This window comes from Podarcis pityusensis (assembly GCF_964106645.2).
Source record: "Podarcis pityusensis genome assembly, chromosome: 11".
Taxonomy (NCBI): Eukaryota; Metazoa; Chordata; class Lepidosauria; order Squamata; family Lacertidae; genus Podarcis; species Podarcis pityusensis.
The window spans coordinates 2,611,852-2,631,743 of NC_138036.1; the positions used below are offsets into that span (position 1 = coordinate 2,611,852).

A 19,892-nucleotide genomic window follows, 5' to 3' on the forward strand; every position below is an offset into this window, starting at 1 on the left:
CACCCTGCCGCAGGGATTTGAACCGCCGACCATACGATCGGCAAGTCCTAGGCACTGAGGTTTTACCCACAGCACCTGGTGGAATGCTCTGTCCCAGGAGACCAGGGCCCTGCAGGATTTAACTTCCTTCCACAGAGCCTGTAAGACAGAGCTATTCCACCTGGCCTTTAATTTAAACTTAGCCTGATCTTTTATTCCCTTTCCTTCCCTCCCCCTTCCTACTTTTATGAAAATTTCCCTCTCTGGGATCCTACAGCTAATTCTACCCTGGTCTCCTCGCTGGCCCAAATAGGACTAATTTAGCCAGCTAGCCCTGGTGATCATCTAATGTTTATTGGATGGATTTCCCCCCTAAATCGATTTTTGATTTTATTGTTATTCACGTTTTATACCGTATTTTATGCTGGTGTTTTTTTTGTAGCATCAATTAAGTCTTTTAAATTTGTTGTTAGCCGCCCTGAGCCCGGTTTTCTGAACCGGGAAGGCTGGGGTATAAATAATAAAAAATTATTATTATTATTATTATTATTATTATTATTACCCTATTCAGAATTGTTCAGAACAGCGCTTTGCATGACACGCTAAGTAACACCATAGAATGCAAAGCAGACGTTCAAGATCCAATTAAAGCTGTTCCGTTTAATTAACTCAAGCAAACGGATGGATTTTGATTTAGCGATACCAGCTTTTCAGAGCCATTTGCACCTCCAGTGCTCCCTCGCCTCTTCGCGGGAGAGCAAGCCACTCACTGCGTACGGAGGGTGAAAGCAGCGCTGGTGATGGAGGTGGGCAGGTTGAGGCCTTTGGTGATTTCGCGCCAGATCTTCTTGTTGATGACTTCCACCAGGCCCCCTTTCTCGGTCACCAGCCGGTAGAGGGTGTAGAGGTCCAAGACCTGCTTGGCCATGATGGGGATCCGGTTCACGGGAGTCCCTGGGGAGAGAGGAAATTCAAGGTTGCCAAATGTTAATAGTGGAACTGTAAAATAGTTTAAAATTACTCGGAAATGATATATAATGAAATGGAAAAAAATGTTTAAGATAACCTTTGTTAAAAGCCCAGAAGCTTTTTTGTTAGGAATTTTATGTGTCAAGATCTGCCAAAGGGAAAACAAAAACTTTTTATGTATGCTACATCCACGCATAGCTGTCAACTTTTCCCTTTTCTTGCAAGGAATCCTATTCGGAATAAGGGCATTTCCCTTTAAAAAAGGGAAACTTTGACAGCTATGCATCCACGGCAAGGATGCTATTGGCACAAAGATGGAAAAGCGATAAAACACCAACCAAGGAAGAATGGAAAGAAAAGCTTAAGGAATACGCCGAAATGGCAAAACTAACTGAAAAACTTCGACATAAGGACAAAAAAAATCCTTCAAGGAAGATTGGGAACCATTTACGGCTTACCTACAGAAATAAAATATACTCGGAGTCGAGTGTGGATTTCATGCTCTTTATTCAGCTCATAGTAGTGAGGAATGAAAGTTCCCCCGAAATATCTGCTTTATATACATTATTTACACAATGGGCCCCACGTGATTGGCTAATTCCGGGATTCTCCTGTAGGCCAATCAGGTTGCGGATTCACTTCCACCTGGAGCTGGATTGGGTGGCTCCTGCGGACCAATCATACTACTGCATTGTTCTAGGACCAATCAGACTACTGCATTCCGGACCCTATTGTTCTAGGACCAATCAGAGTTCTGCATTCTGAATCCTATTGTTCTAGGACCGATCAGGCTGCTGCTTTTTGGATCCTATTCAACTCAGTACATAACAAGAAACAATGCAAAGAAATGGACTCATTTGCAGGTTTTGAGTAATCACTTACAATTAAGGACCCCATTACCTTCAGGAGCTGAGGGCCTCATCAAACCTAAATCCGGCCCTGAGTGGGACCGACTCCCTCGAAAGGGGTTTTACTCTCCTTCATTGGAGATTTTTTAAACAGAGGCCGGATGGCTCAGCTGTGAGTTTGGCATTAAAGGTGTCGGACTAGATCACAATCAGGGTCCCTTCTGACTCTACAATTCTATGGTTTTATGAAGGTATCAGTGGTTTGGACTGGGTCTTCAGTGCTCAACACAACCCTTTTCCCATTCGGCTAATCAGAATAAATTGTGCAGGATTATATCTATGAATGATGGACGGAGGCAAGGTTTTGGCTCATGCAAAAATGTCTTCCTTTTCCATGATCAATGCAGGCTGAAGAACATAATATTTATTTTTAAATAATTTTGGCTATCGCGGTATATGCCCAAGTTAATGTAAAACCCCCAGATAAAGGTCACGCTATAAATTAAGAACTTAGAAAAAGCTGTCCTGTTTTATTGAGCCCACTTGGTTCTGTGGCAAAGAAATCTTTTGTGACATAGGACTGATTCTCTCCAGCAGAGGGAGACAAAACCAGAGGGAAACGGCTATAAAAAATTTTTAAAACATCAGAGTTCGGGTTAGAAATGCAGGATTTAGAAAAACGCAGATTAACCTTTGAGATAAACTGCCTAGCACAGAGGTCAGCTGGTCAGGAATGAGGGCGCTTCCAAAGGAAAACTGAAGATAAAACACAGATTGATGAGGCTGAAATAGCAAAAACCTGGAGTGGAGCCCTATTCCTGCTTCGACACCCATTACTTGACTCTGGACTTCGCGGATCCTTCCCAGAGCGCAAGAATTAAAACAGAGTAACCATTCCATGCAGCCAGTTGTGATGGATATAATAGAGAGTCTCACCCCCTAAATTTACCTCCATGTGGTCCCACTCTTTACCTGCATTCAGGAAAACATGTAAAAAATATTCTTATGGATCTAGACAGCTTTTACGGCTGTCTGCAACAGGGACAGCAGCAATTCTTTAGCCGTGATTCCTGCATTGCAAGAGGGTTGAGCTAGATGACCTTTGGTGACCCTCCAACGCCACAATTCTAGGATTCTTCAAAAAAATTGTTCCCACGCATTCTGTGGCAAGAAAAGCTGGGCTCTGTTCCCCAACAATTTCCGCTGATACGCCTAACTTTGCTCCTTTTAAAAATCATTTTGCATGCTTTATTTAGCAGTGTGGCGTCCTTGTGCTCATCCATTCATTAATGCTTTTGATACGGTAGGGCATGAATTTAAGGAATCAAGGGGAAGGTGGCCTGAAAAACCACTGACCTAGCCCCATATCACCCACAGTGATGACAGGACTTGAACTCAGGACCTCTCACCCACAAGGCACATGCTCTGCCACTGAGCCATGGAAAGTATCTTCACATAATAATAATGATGATGATGATGATGTCAAGTCCCGCAGGGCCCTAGTCTCTTGTGACAGAGCGTTCCACCAAGTCGGGGCCAGTACTGAAAAGGCCCTGGCCCTATTTGAGACCAATCTAACCCCCTTGCGACCTGGGACCTCCAAGGTGTTGTTATTTGTGGACCTTAAGGTCCTCTGCGGGGCATACCAGGAGAGGTGGTCCTGTAGGTACGAGGGTCCTAGGTCGCATAGGGCTTTAAAGGTCAAAACCAGCCCCTTAAACCTGATCCTGTACTCCACCAGGAGCCAGTGCAGCTGGTATAGCACTGGATGAATGTGATCCCACGGCAAGGACCCCGTAAGGAGCCTCACCGTGGCATTCTGCACCCGCTGGAGTTTCTGGGTCAGCTTCAAGGGGAGCCCCGCATAGAGCGAGTTACAATGATCAAGCCTGGAGGTGACCGTCACGTGGATCACTGTGGCCAGATCAGGGCGAGAAAGGTAAGGGACCAACTGCTTCATACGGCGGAGATGGAAGAATGCCCCACATTCCCAGAAAATGACTTCTGCAAGAGTGCCCACGTTCCAGTGCGGGTGTGCACTGATTAGATTAGGTGGCTGCCCGCTATCTTGAGAGAACAGGGATTTCGTGGCAGGATTTGAATGCAGAGCTAGACATAGACCAAGCAGAGATGGGGGGTACATGCCCAAACAAATGTCCCAGGGCCTACTGCACCAGTTTTCCTCCACAAAGGGGCACTTGCTCTCTTGCTCTGGCATGAAGGCTGCTTCTTTCGTCTCCTCCTCCTCCTCCTCCTCCTCCAGGTCTACTTTGCTAATTACTCACCTGCCCTCTGCGGCCCAAGCTACATGCTGCATTATCAGCTTATAAAATTGTCAGCTTGTCAGAAAGCTTGTTAATCTCATTCCGGCTCCCTCTGGAAATGTTTTACGATAATCGCTTCCATTCTTGACAGAGCGGTTTCTATTAAGGGGCACCGGCGGCAAGACGCGGCCAGCATCCCAGAGGAAAAGGGGGCACCACGGACAGAGAAAGGAGCTTCTGGACAGGAGGGTCCTTTACCTTTTAATCTTATTAAAGGTAAAGGGACCCCTGACCATTAGGTCCAATCATGGCCAACTCTGGGGTTGCGGCGCTCATCTCGCTTTACTGGCCGAGGGAGCCGGCGTACAGCTTCCGGGTCATGTGGCCAGCAGGACAAAGCCGCTTCTGGCGAACCAGAGCAGCGCACGGAAACGCCATTTACCTTCCTGCTGGTGGTACCTATTTATCTACTTGCACTTTGACGTGCTTTCGAACTGCTAGGTTGGCAGGAGCAGGGACTAAGCAACGGGAGCTCACCCCGTCGCAGGGATTCGAACTGCTGACCTTCTGATTGGCAAGTCCTAGGCTCTGTGGTTTAGACCACAGTGCCACCTGCATCCCTTGATTTTACCTTATTATGCATTGCTTATTATAATGAACCACATTTATAGGCCTGCTTTAGCTTCTTGCATTGGATGGGCATCATATTTTGCACGGGCACTCAGTTGTTCATGATCCTGCACCATAAACCAGCCTTTAGACGAAGGGTATGGCAAATATGTCGAACAGAAACTATATGAACTAGCCACCGTGACAACAGGGTGGTGGGCAAATTGGGCTCCCTTCTTGTGCTCTTATTGGGCTTCAAGTTCCCGAACAAGGGGCTGGTGCCAGGATGGACTCCTCAAGTTGGCAGCTGAGTCGAAAGTGGTCTTTGCCCTTTGCCAAGTGGGGAGTCAGGGATTGAACCGGGCTCCTTCCTTCCTTCCTTCCTATGGTAGGGTTTCTGCTCTGCCACTGAGCTGCGAGTCCTCACCAAGAGTTCATCATTGCCCTAGAGAAAACGGAGGAGGCTCCCCAAACCTGCCCAGGGTCCTGAAAGCAGGACTGTAAGCGGCTTCAGCCGGTGATCCATGTGTGAGTTTCCCAGCATGCTCCCTGCCCGCAGGCCTGGCTCACCATCTAAACTGAAATCAATTCCAATAACCCCAAGGCATCGACAGCCCTTCATAGCACGTCCAGGTCTAATTAACAGCCTTTTGGGTCACCCGGACCAGAGGGCGTGGCGGCACATCGTCCCTTCCAGCACTTGCTGCCCGCAAAGTGGGAAGGGTGGGTGGAGAGGGGGGCATTCCGCAGGACCTTGAGGACGAGGCAGTCCTGCCATGACTTCTTCCCGTTGCCCCCCACAAAAGAGCAAGAGAGTCCCCAACCCCACGGTCAGGAGGGGCTCCTCCATCGCTGGCCGATGGGCCGCAATCTCTCCTCGACGTGACCTTCCCTCGCTGACCTCTAAGGCTTTGCGCAGCTGCTGTGGTTTGCAGAGGGAGACCAGCGCCGAAACGAGTGTCTGGGGGCTCTTCAGGATCCGAGTGGGCGAGAGACTGGGAGGGTTGAGTGAAATGCAACCCGACCCCTGTCACTGGGGGGGCGGTGTTATATATGGGGCTGTGCCCAGTGTGGCTCTGTATTAGAGGAAGAACGCACAGCAAGGTATCCCTGCTGCAAAGAAGCGCAGGGTCCCGCAGATTTAGCAAACGCATCTCAAACAGGACATGGTGCAGAAAAGGGGAAAGGAACCTAGGGCCTAAGGAAATGGTTTCTGGGGGGGGGGGGGGGACAGCCCGTCCCATGTTGTACTGTATTTTTAATATTTTGTTGGAAGCCGCTCAGAGTAGCTGGGGAAACCCAGTCAGATGGGTGGGGTATAAGTACAATGGTACCTCTGGTCCATTCCGTTCCGGAGTCCCGTCCGGAGTCCGTTCCGGGATCCGTTCCGGAGTCCCGTCCGCAACATGAGCAGAACGCAACCCACATCTGCGCATGAGCAGGTCGCAATTTGCCACGTCTGCTCATGCACATGACTTCATTTTGCACGTCTGCACATGCGCAAGCGGTGAAACCCAGAAATATCCCTTTCTGCTACTTCTGGGTCGCCGCGGGATGCAACCTGGAAAAACGTATCATGAAGCAAATGCAACACGAGGTATGACTGTACTTTTCCATGTATAAGACTGGGGTTTTTTTACTTTAAATTGAGGTTAAAAATCTGGGGGCGTCTTATACACAGATAGTGCATATGCCCATTTTCTAAATTTGGGGTCCCCCAAAGTAGGGGGCTTCTTATACATGGGGGCATCTTATACATGGAAAAATACAGTAATAAATTATTATTGTTATTGTTATTATTGTTATCATCATCATCATCATCACCACCACCATCATCATTATTACAGCGCCTAGCATCTGAAGGATCTTTCGCATTGCAACTTCTGCACTGAAACTCTACAATTCTGTGGTTCTACATCATGTTCCAAAGGATGGTGGGCCATGGTAATAACCAAGAGCTTCTAACAGGCTGCAGAGGAGAACAAACCAAGGCAAAGCTCCATTGCACCAAGATGGGTGGAAAGTCTCGTTCTATCTGCCCACTCTGTTCACCATGTCCAGCCAGGACACTGTGGCCGAGTCAATCGAATCCAGAGTAGGAGATGGAGAGTGGAAACAGCTGTGGCCAACTGACCCACCTCACAGCCCACAGACCAGATGCCAGCTGGGCAATCGCAGGTGGGCAACTCCAAAGGAAAAGCAGCAAGTGCCCTTTGATGTCTCCCCTTTAGAGGCACAGTAAGTGTGGGAGATTGGCAGCCAAACGTAACAAATGCATATTCTTGCAAATCAGCATGAGAAGGCATTAAGTTTGCAGAGCTCTGTTGTTGACATCCGGACCATAGAAACACAACTGGCAGAGAGGGCTTTGTGTGATGTCATTTCCCCTCCTCTCCTGGAGAGGAAGGAGCATAGACGACTTCCTGTTCCTCTCTTTATCTTCTTGTGGCCAGCCATGAAGGGACATATGCCTTGGGTTGCTCCTGGTACATAATGGAAGCTGTTGCTACCATAAATGTAAGTATTTTGCCTGCATAGTTTTTACTGATGCCACTGCTGCGAACCAATGCACGATTATAAAGTAAGCAAATCTAATTTTTGAACTTACTTCTTTGTTAAGAGGCGTAAGGAAGAGGAAGTCAGCTTAATTCATTACCTGGACTTGCTCAAAATAAGTCTTTGCAGTCCAATGCCTTTGGATTAGAACGAGGGGGGGGGAGCCTTCCTCCCACCTGGAAATTTTGGAGCACGTGAGGGTCAATGGGGGAGAGTCTATCCGCTCTCAGAAATGTGGGGCAGCCTTAGTGGGGGTGAGGGAGGGCATTGCACACAGGAGGGGGTGCCACATAGCCCCCAGGCTGTTAGCAGGAAGAGAGGCTCAAGTAGGCAGCAGAACAAAGGAAAACAGGAGAGGTGGAGGAGGCACTTTGAATAACAACCCCATCTGGCCAGTGGGACTCATTGCCACAGGATTTCTCCTGCATTGCAGGGGTTGGACTAGATGGTCTTTGGGATCCCTCCCAACCATACAGTTCTGAGATTCTGTTGTTGTTGGTGTTTAGTCGTTTAGTCGTGTCCGACTCTTCGTGACCCCCCTGGACCAGAGCACACCAGGCACTCCTGTCTTCCACTGCCTCCCGCAGTTTGGTCAGACTCATGATGGTAGCTTCGAGAACACTATCCAACCATCTCGTCCTCTGTGGTCCCCTTCTCCTTGTGCCCTCCATCTTTCCCAACATCAGGGTCTTTTCCAGGGAGTCTTCTCTTCTCATGAGGAGGCCAAAGTCTTGGAGCCTCAGCTTCAGGATCTGTCCTTCCAGCGAGCACTCAGGGCTGATTTCCTTCAGAATGGAGAGGTTTGATCTTCTTGCAGTCCATGGGACTCTCAAGAGTCTCCTCCAGCACCATAATTCAAAAGCATCCATTCTTTGGCAATCAGCCTTCTTTATGGTTCCATACATCACTACTGGGAAAACCATAGCTTTAACTATAGGATGTTCCAAAAGCAGAAGCAAAAATGTCTTCAAAAAAGCATTCGATGGGGCATACTTTGCTTATCAGTTACCTTCTCCTGATGGCACTTGAGGTAAGATGGAGGGGGGAGAGAGAGAGAGACTGCGGTGGCTCCTCTGCCCCCAGCATCAGTCCCCCCCCCCATAAGCCCAACAAGCAGAGATCCGTCTGGCATTCCCTGCGCAGGCAGTGGGGTCCTCTGGGCAGGGCACCATGGAAGCAGCTGCCAGCCCCTGACACACAGGCAGAGAAAAGCTCTTTATTTATGCCCTTCCTTTCTTCTGGGTGGCCGTGAATGGGAGCTATCGAAAAGCCATCCATTTGCAGCCGAGAGGCATCGCCGCTCAACTCAAACGCGTCCGTCACTCAGCACTGCTTTCTCGCCCCCTTAATTTATGACCCTGATATTGGCTGGGCTGCTCCTCATAAGCCTGAAAAGCCTGGCGCCTTCATTCTTTTCAAACAGCTCATTTCACTTGTTTCATCTTTCCTTGATCAGGAGGGGAGGGAGTGCGTGTGTGTTCTGGGGCGGTGCAATTCTCCCTTCTGCCTTCGGTCCTTCCGCAAGGCAAGTTATCTCCCTGTGCAATAATCCGACTCCCGGAACTTTCTGAAAAGCCAGAAGCATCTCAAACGCAGGAGAGCTTCTGCAAGTCAGGGTAGACAATGCTGAGCTAAATGGACAAACTGGTCTCCATTTTTTGATTCTATGAATAGGTAGAGTCTTATATTTAAGCATTCCTCCCATGACTCACTTCTCCTTCTAGTTGGGCTATACCAGGGGTCAGCAAACTTTTTCAGCAGGGGGCCGGTCCACTGTCCCTCAGACCTTGTCGGGGGCTGGACTATATTTTGAAAAATAATAATGAACGAATTCCTATGCCCCACAATTAACCCAGAGATACATTTTAAATAAAAGCACACATTCTACTCATGTAAAAGCACACTGATTCCCGGACCATCCGTGGGCCAGATTTAGAAGGCGACTGGGCTGGATCCAGCCCCTGGGCCTTAGTTTGCCTACCCATGGGCTATACGGACGCCGCTTAAAATCCTGGCTATATGCTACAACATCTCTGTAATTTGTTTTCTTATACTGAATATGCACAGAGCCTGGTACGGTTATTGTTTGCATGGTTGTTTGTTAGTTTGGACATATGTTTAAGAAAAAAATTATTACAAGGAAAGGGGGGGGGGAATACAATGATGAATAGGGCAAGCTTCCGATGGTGCTGACCTTGAAAGCCCTACACGGCCTCGGCCCAGTATACTCAAAAGAGCATCTCCACCCCCGTCGTTCTGCCCGGACACTGAGGTCCAGCTCCGAGGCCCTTCTGGCGGTTCCCTCACTGCGAGAAGCCAAGTTACAGGGAACCAGGCAGAGGGCCTTCTTGGTGGTGGCACCCGCCCTGTGGAATGCCCTCCTGCCAGATGTCAAAGAGATGAACAACTATCTGACTTTTAGAAGACATCCAAAAGCAGCCCTGTCTAGGGAAGTTTTTCATGATTGATGTTTTATCGTGTTTTTAATATTCTGTTGGGAGCCGCCCAGAATGGCTGGGGAGGCCCAGCCAGTTGGGGGGGGGGGTATAAGTAATAAATTATTACTACTGCTACTACTACTACTACCACTACCACCTTTTAACTTCCCTCCTGAATCCATCAGAAGAATCAGATGGGGAAGAGGCAAGTGTATCTGGACACGCAAATCACAGGCCAACTTTAGAAGGCCCTGCCAGATCAGCCCCCAAAGGCCCCATCCTGCTTCGTTTCCAGTCATTCTAAGTCCTGTCGTTTCCTGCTGAAGTCTTGAAACTTTTCACTCTACAAGCACTCAGTGGGTTCCCCCCCCCCCATTTTTGCTGTGCTTTGGCAGGGCTGACCACGTGACAGACAATTTTGTCTACCTGGGTACCAGCCTAACCGGCAACCTCTCCATCGACCCTGAGCTGGACAAGCGTGTTGGCAAGGCAGCTACGGCAATGCCTCTCCTCTCCAAAAGGGTCGGGAGAAGGTGATGCTAATGGCCAATACCAAGATAGAGGTCTACCAGGCTTGTGTGTTGAGCTCGCTGATTTATGGAACCTATGTCATGGGCAACCACCGGGAGCCATGCCTCAATGCGCTTTCTGTGTCTAGAAAACACGAGGCAAAATGTGGATGAGCCCTGAGCTGCAGAAGAAGATCCTGCTGGATCAGGCCAGTGGTCCCATCTGGCGCAGCATCCTGTTCTCACAGTGGCTGAACAGTTGCCCCAAAGGGAAACCAGCAAGCAGGGGATCTGAGCACAAGAGCCCTTCTCTTGTGGTTTCCAGCAACTGGTACAGTGGTGCCTCGCAAGACGAAATTAATCCGTTCCGCGAGTCTCTTCGTCTTGCGGTTTTTTCGTCTTGCGAAGCACGGCTATTAGCGGCTTAGCGGCTATTAGCGGCTTAGCGGCTATTAACGGCTTAGTGGCTTAGCGGCTATTAACGGCTTAGCAGCTTTAAGAAAAAGGAAACAAACTCGCAAGAACTCGCAAGACGTTTCGTCTTGCGAAGCAAGCCCATAGGGAAATTCGTCTTGCGGAACGACTCAAAAAACGCAAAACCCTTTCGTCTAGCGAGTTTTTCGTCTTGCGAGGCATTCGTCTTGCGGGGCACCACTGTATTCAGAAGCATCACTGCCTCCAACTGTGGAGAGCATAGGAGAGCCATCCTGGTTGGTAGGCACTGATAGCCTTGAATTCGTCTAATTCTCTTTTAGAACCATCCATTGCAGGTGGTCACCCGAACTCTGCTTTAAAATCTCCAAGGAAGGAGAGTCCACCACTGTTGAACGAGCTCTTCTTGCCAGGAAGTTCTTCCCGATGTTGAGTCGGAATCTCCTTGCTTCTGACTCAAAGCCATGAGTTCGAGTCCTACCCTCCAGAGCAGGAGAAAACAAGCTTGTTCCCTCTTTCATGTGGCCCCCCTTGAGATATTTGAAGATGGTTCTCCTTTCTGCTCTCAGTCTCTTGTCCAGTCCATGCCACTGTCCCAGCTCTGAAGTTCTTCCTGACCTTTAGCCAGCATTTCCTTGCACAGAGCAGGGTTTAGTCAACACTGCTGCTCTCTGGATCTTCAGACTCCAGCTCCCATCAGCCCTCCGCGCTCTCCATGCTGCCTGGGGCTGATGGGGGTTGGAGTCCAACGACATCTTGAAGGCATCACGTGGGCACTGCCCTCAAAGAAGAAGCCAAAATAGACATACAGTCATACCTCGGGTTACAGATGCTTCGGGTTGCGCGATTTCAGGTTACGCACCGCACCGAACCCGGAAGTACCGGAATGGGTTATTTTCGGGTTTCGACGGATGTGCATGTACAGAAGCGCTAAATCATGCTTTGCGCATGCGCAGAAGCGCCGAATCACGACCCGCGCGTACACAGCCACAGCGCTGCTGGTTGCAAATGTGCTTCCTGCATGGATCACGTTCGCAACCCGAGCATCCACTGTAAGGTAAAGGTAAAGGGACCCCTGACCGTTAGGTCCAATCATGGCCAACTCTGGGGTTGCGGCACTCATCTCACTTTATTGGCCGAGGTAGCCGGCGTACAGCTTCCGGGTCATGTGGCCAGCATGACTGACCCGCTTCTGGCGAAGCAGAGCAGCGCATGGAAACGCCGTTTACCTTCCTGCTGGAGCGGTACCTATTGATCTACTTGCACTTTGACGTGCTTTCGAACTGCTAGGTGGGCAGGAGCAGGGACAGAGCAATGGGAGCTCACCCCATCACGGGGATTCGAACCGCCAACCTTCTGATCGGCAAGTCCTAGGCTCTGTCCACTGTACTTAATCCCAAATTCAACTGCAAGTCTTCCTCCTTTGGCAGGCGCAACCGGTGGCTCAATGGTCCTCATCACTCCTGCCTCTGTCCCCTTTTGCGAGGCCCTAATGGAGACGCAGATCGCTCGGGGAGATTAGCCCCCTCGTCCAAGGGACCGGCCGGCAGATTAATGCCAACCGGGAAGCCACAAGACGCGCGTTATTTATGCCCCACACCCCCGGGATCGATGCCGTGTGGGCAGAGCGGGGGGAGCTCAGACTCCTGGGCTCTTATCTCCCCACTGTGGATTTATGGGCATCGACCGCTCCGCCCTAGAGAAGCCGCCACCCTCCGCGGGATTCGATTCCGCAGCCCCGATGGCAGGAGCCTCACAAAGGACCCTGATACAGATGTACAGCCAGGGGAGAATGGCTGTTAATTAGCACCCTTATCTCAGCCAGGAGAGAGCCAGTTAATTAGCTGGGAGAGAATAATGAGGCCGGCGCTCAGCAGAGGCGCCATGAATCTCGTGTCAGATGGAGGGGGGGACCGGGGCGTAGGGGCTTTGTCACCATCACTGGGGGGGGGGGCTGGCAGCACCTCCATTCCTAGCTCTTTCCTTCTTCGAAAGAGGCAGCAGGTGGGTCTCGCTTAGGGTCTAACTGATCCCATTTAAGGCTTGGAAAAAGTCCCGTCCACCCCCAAGTCGAGAAACATCTAGGATTTTCATTTGCGTCTTGTTTTCGTCGTGTGTGTTTTAAATGGGAGGAAGTTGCAGCCTCTTTTCCTCGCAGCACGCAACATGGCTCGCTTCTTTGAGCCACCTGTAGGAAATTTTGTGTGCTCGCCATTGAGGGCTGGCAGCTGTGTGAGATCTCAGGAAGGCAGGGATGAGGGGCGCTCCTGAGACGGGGGCAGGGAGGCAATCTGGTTGGATTTCCTGCAGACTCCAAAAAGGAATTGAAAAGAGTCATGGCCACTGTGATAATGTTGGAGCTGGAGCCATGCAAATAGGGATGAGTCCAGCTCTGGCTTGCTGTCACTGCCTTGAATGGAAGGAGTGGAGAGAACAGGCTGTAATATGGAGGCAAAACTGTCTTATGACAGCGCTGAGTGAGATGGATCAATGCTCTGACTCAGGTGAAGGCAGCATCCTATGGGCAGGAGAACATCTAGGTATGCGCTGCCCTGTATTCATATAATTATAGAGCTGGAAGGGACCCTAGGGTCATCTAGTCTGACCCCCTGCAATGCAGGAATCTCACTAAAGCATCCTTGACAGGTGGCCATCCAACCTCTGCTTAAAAACCTCCAAGGAAGGAGATTCCACCACCTTCCGTCACACAGTCAAACAGCTCTTATTGTCAGAAAGTTCTTCCTGATGTTGAGTTGGAATCGCCTGCCTTGGAACTGAAAGCCATGGGTTCAAGTCCTACCTTCCAGAGTGTGATGGGACTCGGGCTCAGACTCGGAACCAGAGGAGTCTCAGTCTGCACTGGATCCTTTGCCTCAGGCATCATCTGAACCAAGTCTGGGGCCTGATCCTGAAGAGTCCCAGTCTGCACAGGTTCCCCTGCAACAAGCACCAGCTGGGCCGAGTCAGGGGCCTGAGCCTGCCCTGGCTCCAGATGCGGGGATGACCTCGTTGCCTCCAGCTGGGCCATCGCTTACAGCTGCTCCACTACCGGTTGGGTCAGGGGAGGCTGAGGCGGCCCCTGGGTCTAGTCACCCACCGACGTCTCCCGAGCTGCAGAGACTGAGGTCTGAGAGAAGGAGAGACCTGAGTACTCACAGGAGGAGTGCTCGCCTTCGGGCGAGACAGGGAGGTGGGTCGCCGGGGGATCAGGACCAGCCATTACCCCGGCAAAGATAAAAGGCTGTCAGACCCCACCCCAGGTTGGGAGATCAACATTGCTGTTTGCCAGATCCTGCCTGAGATCCTGTGCCTGACCTTGCCTGGTTTCCTGCCTCGTGTCCTGCCTTGGCCCTGTCGGACTGACTCCTAGCAGAACCTTCAGATTCTGGACAGGCCCTGGACCGCGTTACTCGGGTTACCCCTGGGCCCAGCACACAAAGCAGGAGAAAACAAGTTTATTCCCTCTTCCATAGGACAGCCCTTCAGATATTTGAAAACAGCTTTCAAATCTTGTCTCAGTCTCCTCTTCTCCAGGCTAAACAGAACCAGCTCCTTCAACCGTTCCTCATCAGGCTTGGTTTCCAAGCCCTCTGCCCATAGAATTATGGAATTGCAAAGTTGGAAGAGACCTAAGAGTCATCTTAGCTGAAGATGCTGGAATCTTCAACTAAGCCATTCATGGCAGGGATAGAATTTTCCGAGCATCGCAATGTCCAGCTTATCTGTCCGCCCAAGTTTTTCATCTTTCCATCTTGCTCCTTGATCTCAACGGCAAGCAAGTTATTTATGCTCAGGAACACTCTTGCTTTTAAAGGCGATTCCCGATTTTCAGGGCAGGACCCTGGAAGCAGAAGAGGGTGGGACACAGGGCTGCCTTCAGACCACGGCGTTTCCCCCAGCCGTGGAGCCGAGCGCGGGGTTCTGGCAGCGCTTGACAGACAGCGGCTCCCGCATTGGAAATCGGTGCCGGGTTTTGTTATGGGGGTCAGGCGGGATAAATAGGAAGCTCTAGCAATTGAGGCGATTCGATAAATGCTTTAACCTCTGACCCCGTCCTCCCAATCCCCCATCGAGCCGCGGAGCCATTTTCAAAAGGCTCCCCGGCCGCAGCCCACGCCATCCGGAGGCTGCCATCAATTAGAGCCCTTTGCCAGAATCTGGATTAATGAACATGCCGCTCGATAGGAAATAAAACCCCAGGCAGAGGTTAATGTTGCGCTAATTAACTGGGAGGGGGAGGCTGGGAATGGGGGGGAGGAGAGAGGAAAAAACGGACACGCACACAAGGCAGGAATTGTTTAAAGAAAGAAGATTTTGGAGAAAGATGTTTTGCAGGCTTGGCTTGGCATCCCAGAGAGAATCATGGGATGGAGGCGCAAGATGGATTTATCTCCCAGTCACCAAAGGAATCCAGGCCAGAATGGAGATTTGACCCTGTGGCTGTCCGGACTTCATTCTGCCTCTCTATGTGTTCTTTGTGGGGCTCCCTTGGGAGACAATCCGGAAGCTTCCGTCGGTTCAAAATGTAGTTGCCAGAGTCTCCGCCGCAGGTGTTGGATTATTATTATTATTCTTTATTAAATTTGTATACCGTCCATCCGAAGATCACGGGGCAGTTCACAACACTGATCAGGCCATATTGCATTGATCTTATTTATACTGGCGACTCAACACCATTGCAGGTCACATTCGTACATGAAAGTGGACCTTTATATGATACAGTGGTACCTTGGTTCTCAAACTTAATCCGTTCCCCTCGACTCCCGAAACCGTTCGGAAACCAAGGCGCAGATTCCAAAGCTTCCTGCACTCAGTCGGAAGCTGCGTCCGACTTCCCAAAAACGTTCACAAACCGGAAAACTCACTTTCAGGGTTACAGCATTCGGGAGCCAATTTGTTCGAGTACCAAGGCGTTTGAGAACCAAAGTTCTATTTCTTGTTTTGTGCTCTTACCACCTTTTTATTCTTTTAAGCTTTTTCTTTTAAAAAAAGATTGTTGACGTTAATCTTTATTTCTTCAGGTGTGTGTGTGTTATTCCCATTGTAAGGTGGCAGGGTATTTTCCTTAACAGGTCTTGTCCAACAATCCCTAACAGAAATGCTTTTTAACAAATGTCATTTTAAACATTTTCTTCAATTCACTGTATATCATTTCCCCCCAAAAATTAATTTCTCTACATCCCCACCACATATGATAAAAAGTCCCTTCCTTTTCTTTACATTTCCAACATATGTTTGACTTGGTTTTATACATTTTTGCTATCTGTACTGGTGTTATATATCATCTACACATCATTTTCATATAATTTTCTTTCAAAAGAGCACAGTCTGTAAATTTTAAATCTGTTTTCCACAGTTTTCCCCAATCCTCAAATTGTATATTATGTCCTATATCTTGTGCCCATTTGATCATGGCTAATTTTACCTCCTCATCTTTTGGTCCCCATTCTAGCAGGATACTATATGCACCCTTCAGCAACTTCACTTTTCCTTCTATAGCTTCCTATTGAAATCTAGAATTGTAGAGCTGGAAGGGACCACTGGGGGTCATCCAGTCCAACCCCCTGCAATGCAGGAATCTCAACTAAAGCAGCGCTGACAGATGGCCGTCCAACCTCTGCTTAGAAAGCTCCAACGAAGGAGAGCCCACTACGTCCACAGGAAGTCTCCAGAATGAGGCGGTAGCTATTTCACTTCACATTGGGGCGCAAGGGGAACAGTACAATGTCAAAATACAAATTTGCGGAAACCAGACGAAAAACCCCTGCATATTTTTACGTGAGACGACCCTCTCAGGTCCCATCTTGCAAAGCATCCTTGCTCGGCTGGTGTTGTTTGCTGTTGCTGTCCCGCTCCCCCCCGCCCCGGGCCTGAAGTGATAGCAGAGTAAAATAATAATAATAATAATAATAATAATAATAATAATAATGTATTATTTATACCCCTCCCATCTGGCTGGGCTTCCCCGGCCACTCTGGGCGGCCTCCAACGAAATATTAAAATACCGTAATACATCAAACATTAAAAGCTTCCCTAAACAGGGCTGCCTTCAGATGTCTTCTAAAAGTCTGGTAGTTGTTGTTCTCTTTGACATCTGGTGGGAGGGCGTTCCACAGGGCGGGTGCCACCACCGAGAAGGCCCTTGGAGCTGGACCTCAGTGTCCAGGCAGAACGATGGGGGTGGAGACACTCCTTCAGGTATACTGGACCGAGGCCGTTTAGGGCTTTAAAGGTCAGCACCAACACTTTGAAATGTGCTCAGAAATGTACTGGGAGCCAGTGTAGGTCTTTCAAGACCGGTGTTATGTGGTCTCGGCGGTCGCTCCCAGTTGCCAGTCTAGCTGCCGCATTCTGGATTAGTTGTAGTTTCCGGTTCACCTTCAAAGGTAGCCCCACAAAGGCAGTAGTCCAAGCGGGAGATAACCAGAGCATGCACCACTCTGGCGAGACAGTCTGCGGGCAGGGAGGGTCTCATCCTGCGTACCAGGTGGAGCTGATAAACAGCTGCCCTGGACACAGGACTGACCTGCACCTCTATGGACAGCTGTGAGTCCAAAATGACTCCCCCGCTGTGCATCTGCTCATTCAGGGGCACAGTTACCCCATTCAGGACCAGGGAGTCCTCCACACCCAACCGCCTCCTGTCCCCCAAAAACAGTACTTCTCTCTTGTCAGGATTTAACCTCAATCTGTTAGCCGCCATCCATCCTCTAACCGCCTCCGGCGATTTGGGAGGAGTGGGGCTCATGGGGGGCACCATCCGCCTGGTGCCCAGGCTGCAGCTAGGCAGGACAAGAAGACGAAGGAGACAGACAAAATTTCCTCTCCCCACTTCCCTGCTCTGAAAGCAAAGAGCAAGGGGGAGGCACTTGGTTCCCGTCAGCTGGGATGGGCTGAAAGTTCCCCTTTCGGCTGGGGAGGAAGCGTGATAACAGAATCACAGAACTGCCAGAGTTGGGACCCCCAAAGGCCATGTAGTCCAACCCAGGAATCTCAGCTAAAGCTGGCTATCCAACCTCTCATTTAAAAACCACAATGATAGCAATATTATTATGTTGATGCAATAACGGTGCATTAGGGGCGGCCGTTAATTCCAATTTCTCCCTTCTCCAGAACCCCGGAGAACGTCCGACTCACCTCTCTTTTGCATGAAGCCAAACAAATCGTCCAAGAACTCTTTGCGTTTGGGGTCGGTGTCTAGTTCGTAGAGCTGCAAATGTGGGAGAAAGGAAGGCAAGAGATTAGGGCAGGGCAGGAAAGGGCTTGGGACCCCTTCCCTAGAGGCCAGAGCCCCCACAAAGGTCAACAACAACAACAACTATTATTATTTATTATTTCTATTATTTATTATTTCCCACCATCTCGTCCTCTGTCGTCCCCTTCTCCTTGTGCCCTCCATCTTTCCCAGCATCAGGGTCTTTTCCAGGGAGGCTTCTCTTCTCCTGAGGTGGCCAAAGTACTGGAGTCTCAGCTTCAGGATCTGTCCTTCCAGTGAGCACTCAGGGCTGATTTCCTTCAGAATGGAGAGGTTTGATCTTCTTGCAGTCCATGGGACTCTCAAGAGTCTCCTCCAACACCATAATTCAAAAACTAGCCAGAGGTAGTAATAATTTATTATTTATACCCCGCCCATCTGGCTGGGTTTCCCCATCCACTCTGGGTGGCTTCCAACAAAAGATTAAAAATACATTAAAATATCAGTCCTTAAAAACTTCCCTAAACTGGGCTGCCTTCAGATGTCTTCTCAAAGTCAGGTAGTTTATTTCCTTGACAGCAGATGGGAGGGCGTTCCACAGGGTGGGTGCCACCACAGAGAAGGCCCTCTGCCTGGTTCCCTGTAACTTGGCTTCTCGCAGGGAGGGAACCGCCAGAAGGCCCTCGGAGCTGGACCTCAGTGTCCGGGTTGAACGTTGAACAAGAACAAGGACAATTAACAGCAGGTCTTCAGGGAATAGACGTGGGGAGGGGAAGAGATTTGCACTAACTTGAACCCCATTAGGTCTCCCCCAAAATGTACTGTGGACTCCAGGACATCATTTATTTCCCACCTTTTCCTTCAAGGAGGTGCTGTGCATGGTTTTGCTCTCCCTCCTCATTGAACCCCCACAACAACCCTGTGAGGTGGGTCAGCTTGAGACGCAGTGACTGGCCCCCAAAGTCACACGCAGTGAGCTTCACGGCCGAGTGGGAATTCGAACCCAGGTCTCCCAGGTCCTCCTCTGGCACTCTAACCACTATGCCACAGCAAGCTCTCTTATGATGAAGCTCTGGCCCCCTCTGCCCATCGTGCAAATTCAAATCGTTGGTTTATTGCCTCAATTTGATTCCCTCCCCCTCTTTCCTTTTTCCTTTCTCCTTCTGTGTTGGAACTCCTATTCAGGGACTTCCCTGGCTTTCTTCTGGCCCATGTAGGACCAGTCTGGATAGTTGGCCTTGGTGAAGACTTGACGTTTTCATCCCCCAAAAAGTTTTTGATTGAGTTTCCACTGAAATGAGGTTGCATTTTAATGTTATAATGTTGTATTTTAATCTTGTTTTTTAAGCTGTATTTCAATCAATTGTTTTTATATTTGGTGTTAGCCGCCCTGAGCCCGGTCTTGGCTGGAGAGGGCGGGGTATAAATAAAATCTATTATTATTATTATTATTATTATTATTATTATTATTATTCTGCCCTACAATCGCCACAACCACCACCCTGTAAGGTGGGCCTGGCCAAAAAGCAGGGACTGGCCCCCCAAGGCCAGCAAGCTTTACGGCCAAGTGGAGATTTGAACCCTGGTCTCCCAGGTGCGACACTCTAACCACTACACAACGCTGCCTCACTTTGTGGATGAACCAGGAGAAGATGCTGCAAGTCCTACTCTTCCCATATGCAGGTCCTCCCCTTCCTCCGAGAGCGGGGGGGGGGATGAATCTGCTCCCCACAAAAGCTGATTGGGGGGGACAGCTTGTGCTTCTGCCACCAAATGGGTACCTAATTCCTCCCATCCATACCAGAAGGTGGTGAGAGCCAAAAGGGCCCCTCTCCCTCTTTGCAACCAGAGAAGAGGCCGAGAGCCAAGAGAGCCGTCCGCAGCTCCCCCAAGGGAGCCATCACCACCCCTCCTGGTCCTTCGCAGTGACGACCTTTGACCTTTGCGCGGGTGGAAGAAATAAATATTTGATGGTGCTCGGGCGATCGCTGTTGAGCCTTCCTTGACACCTGTAGGGACTGCCTCCATCTCCCTGGCCACCTCCTCCCTTACATCAGGGCAATTAGCAGGATGGGGGCAGCCCCCTACTGACC

At 49.8% G+C, this 19,892-nt stretch overlaps 1 protein-coding gene and 1 long non-coding RNA gene across 2 annotated transcripts in view; one reads left to right on the forward strand and one right to left on the reverse strand.

The window, feature by feature from the left end:
- Window positions 1-19,892, forward strand: part of LOC308458829 — a 334,934-nt gene that overhangs the window by 70,013 nt on the left and 245,029 nt on the right. The window lies entirely within an intron of this gene.
- The window catches only part of ARID3C (AT-rich interaction domain 3C), a 114,998-nt gene that overhangs the window by 10,038 nt on the left and 85,068 nt on the right, over window positions 1-19,892 (reverse strand). Inside the window, exons 3-4 of the mRNA XM_080973514.1 lie at window positions 17,742-17,814; window positions 750-933 (exon numbers count right to left, since the gene is read on the reverse strand). Coding sequence (XP_080829640.1) covers window positions 750-933; window positions 17,742-17,814 — 257 coding nt within the window. The remainder of the gene's footprint in view (window positions 1-749; window positions 934-17,741; window positions 17,815-19,892) is intronic.